This window comes from Pinus tabuliformis, chromosome 1_1, assembly GCF_031772625.1.
Source record: "Pinus tabuliformis cultivar Carrire ecotype Pingquan chromosome 1_1, CPIR1, whole genome shotgun sequence".
NCBI lineage: Eukaryota > Viridiplantae > Streptophyta > Pinopsida > Pinales > Pinaceae > Pinus > Pinus tabuliformis.
In genome coordinates this window covers 935,012,986-935,016,724 of record NC_142297.1, presented here as the reverse complement: position 1 = coordinate 935,016,724, position 3,739 = coordinate 935,012,986, and the positions used below count along the sequence as shown (strand labels likewise).

General features: G+C 30.5%; 1 protein-coding gene across 1 annotated transcript; it reads right to left on the bottom strand.

Moving 5' to 3' along the window:
- Positions 1-221: 221 nt before the first annotated feature.
- LOC149217532 (uncharacterized) lies at positions 222-959 on the bottom strand. Its single transcript, XM_089390257.1, has one exon. The coding sequence runs from the start codon at positions 957-959 to the stop codon at positions 222-224; it is 738 nt and encodes a 245-aa protein (XP_089246383.1).
- Between the last annotated feature and the right edge of the window lie 2,780 nt (positions 960-3,739).

Sequence of the window (3,739 nt, the reverse complement as noted above, 5' to 3'; positions counted from 1 at the left end):
TGAAGTGATGAGGGTTTCCAATGGGTTTGTTGAGGCTGTTGTCTTTAGTTGTTCTCCTCTTCCTTCTTTTTGAACCGTTCTTGTTAACGGAGTTCTAGACTCCATCAGTACCTCTTTCCCTTTATTCCTGTTACTCACCTTGGCCTGAACTGCTTTCTGCACCTAGATCCATTTTTCTCCTTTCAACTTCTTTACATCTTCCTCCTTCTTTTTTTGCAGTATCATGTGAAATGCCCATATTCATGGCAATTTCTGCATTTGAATGGTAGATGCTCGTAGTCTAACTCTTGGATATAAGACCAGTCTGTTAATTTTAACTTTATGGCTTCAGGTAACCCTATTTCCATGTCGACTTCGACGCATATTCTTACACATGAATACTGATCCCTTCTCTCTACTTTGTCTATGTATTTTCTCAGGGTGTTACCAATCGTTTCTAGTGACTTCAGGTTCCAGCAATGCAGTGGAAGATGAGGGAGGCGCACCCACACTGGAACTGCTAACGACTCATCTTGTGTTGGATCGAAATATGGTGACCATGAGTTTAGATACAGACCCTGAGGTCCCATGAAATATGGTCCATTCCTAAAGATGAGATTTCTGTCTTCTACTAAATAAAAAACAAAGACAAAAAAGCCCTTACCAACCAAGAAACTTATGATGCCTTCCTTTACTAGTGGTCGCCAGTTCCTTTGTACCCATGCCTCAACAGCCTTGGGGGAAGGCCATAGCCCTGTAAATTGACCAATGATCCCTCTTTCAGCTAAGTTCAAAGCAGATCTGCAAGAATCTTCAACGGGCAGGGCGATTATGGGGATGTTGTCAAGTTTCTTTACAAACTTGCGCTGAGTTTCCCTTGTTGGGTGTTTACTACTATCACCGATCAGCTTCCTGAATGCAAGGATCTCTGATGGAGGAGGCGAAGATGGAGGGGCCTCAGGGCCCCCTCCCAGGGCCATGGCAATGGAGGGAATACTCAGATTGCACCAGGGGTTGCTACACGTGCAAAGCAGAGGTTTTCAAAATGCTTGATTCGTTTAAATATTTGTTACAGTAACTATTGATAATTATTATTAATTATGGTGGAGGTTTTCAAAATGCTTGATTCGTTTAAATATTTGTTACAGTAACTATTGATAATTATTATTAATTATGGTGTAGTCTAATTTATAGATGAAATAACCTTTTTCATTGGGCGATACAATTTCAAGTAAGAATGTGATTTTTTCTTAAAATATTATTATTTTTTTTGCATGCATAAATGGATTCAACACTTTGAAAAAGCTAGAAGGCACTCAAATTAACCTTTTTCATTGGGCCATACAATTTCAAGTAAGAATGTGATTTTTTCTTAAAATATATTTTTGCGTGCATAAATGGATTCAACACTTTGAAAAAGCTAGAAGGCACTCAAATATTACCGATTAAACAACTTAAGCTCAAATCAAATTTTTAAAGATCGCTACCCATTTTGATTAAAATTAACTAGAAAAAGTATATGAAAAAAAATATTTCGATCTATAAATTAGACTACACTATTAATTATTACCAGTGAAATAAAGTAAAAAATGAATGAGAAATAATTAGAATAAGAATTAAAGTAATAGAAGCAAATATTGGTAAAATTGAATTAGTGTTAATATGAAATATTTCTATTAAATGTTAAATTAGTATAACATATTAAATTATAAGAGAAGTAAAAAGAATTAGAATATTATATATGTAGAGATAAATTAGAATTAAAATTAATAAAAAAAATTGGCCAAATCAAATTAAGATTAAAATTATATATTATTTTAAAAGTTGTTGTTAAAATAGAATTAAAATATTCTATTATTAAAAAGTAATTAAAATAGAAATCAAGATTAGAGATTAAGTTATATTGATAAAGGATGCAATTAGATAGAAAAAAAGGGAAAGGAAGGGAATAGGGGTCAGGTTGGTTTTAGGGAAATGGTTAAGGGGATTAGAAGGGGTTTTATTAGAATAGATTAAAAAAGGAAAATAAGGAGAAATAAGCAAGGTTGAAAAACAAGAGGGGGAAGAAAGAAATAAAGAGGGAGGAGGGTGCTATGAATGAGTAGGATTGACATTAGTGTTAGAGGATTAAATTTAGAAACAAATTAGATCTTTTGTATTATGGGAAAATGGATATAAAGTCAGCCATTCTTCTAAGCCAACTAGATATTTATAATCCTCTAAATCAAATCCCCTAATACTAATACTGGTGTCAAACCTAACCATTTTTAACCCAATCTTTTTTTTCACCATTTCTCTTATCTTCTTTTATTTTCTTTATTTTTCCATTAACAATAAAACTATAATAAATTTTCTCAAAGTTAAAATAAAATATTAAAAAAATTATAATAATAAATTAGTAATAATAATAAAAATTTATAATAAATTTTCTCAAACATAAAATAAAATATTAAAAAAATTATAATAATAAATTAATAATAATAATAATAATAATTTATAATTTTACTACAAATGCAAATGCTTATATAGAGCCCATTCCACGCCTTCAAAAAATTCCAATAGATAAAATCATATATAAAGCCCATTCGATGCCTTCCAAAAATCCAATAAGTTGACTACCTTTTAAAAAAAATTCATATTTATTCTGAATTTGAATGCGAAGGTCCTTGTTCGTATAAAAACCCCACGCTTTCCACAAAAAAATCCAATAGGTAGAGGACCCTTGAAAAAAAAAATCATATTTACTCATGATGCTTTTGAAGGTTTTGTATTATATTGTTTGTTTATGATAAAAATAACTCGCTCTTCAATGACCTTCGAAAAAATTAAAGAAAAAGATATATGTAAATTTGATTTTTCTACATTAACTAATTAAATCAAATTATTGAATTATTATTTAAATTATAACATTATTTTTATCATACTATGGTATTGAATTCTATTGTCGATATTATTGTATTGAGTTCTATTGTGTTGATAACAGGTGTTTTAATGTTTATTAATTTTATTGAATCAATATTTAATTTATTATATTATTTTTATGTAATTACTATATTGAGTTTTATTGTGAATAGATGTTTTCAAGTTTATTAGTGTATATTGATATTTAATTTATATAACATTATTAATTTATTATTAAAATTATATTTTGAATAAATAAATTTAAAACTAATTATTATATTTATATTGAGTTGTATTGTGAATAAATGTTTTAAAGTTTATTAGAATATACCAACCATTTTAATTTATAGAGCATTCAAGTTCGGTTGAACTTTGTGAGGTTTGAGAAGGTACGAGCAATTCTATTCATCAAAAATTTTGCAATGTCTACGAATATAGGAGCAACATCAAAGAGCATTGAGCTCATGCCCTTGCGATGAAGATTAAACAATTAATCAGAAGCATGCTCCTCACCTTCAGTGTATTGATGTGTCTGTGCTTTTCAGTCTATCAACTTATTCCAGTGGATGCAGAAGGTTGTGGGAATGGTAGCCAATATACAAATAGTAGCCTCTTCCAGCTTCATCTAAACCAGGTTTTGGAATCATTGGTGCTCAACATTTTCATGAATCTTCGATTTGCCCTCACTTGCTTTTAGTCTATCAACTTATTCCAGTGGATGCAGAAGGTTGTGGGAATGGTAGTCAGTATACAAATAGTAGCCTCTTCCAGCTTCATCTAAACCAGGTTTTGGAATCATTGGTGCTCAACGTTTTCATGACTCTTCGGTTTTCCCTCACTTTCTCTTTCACTGCACGTA

Bases quoted from the DNA above. Each gene is read 5' to 3' on its own strand.
- LOC149217532 (XM_089390257.1), bottom strand. From the start codon at position 959: ATGGCCCTGGGAGGGGGCCCTGAGGCCCCTCCATCTTCGCCTCCTCCA.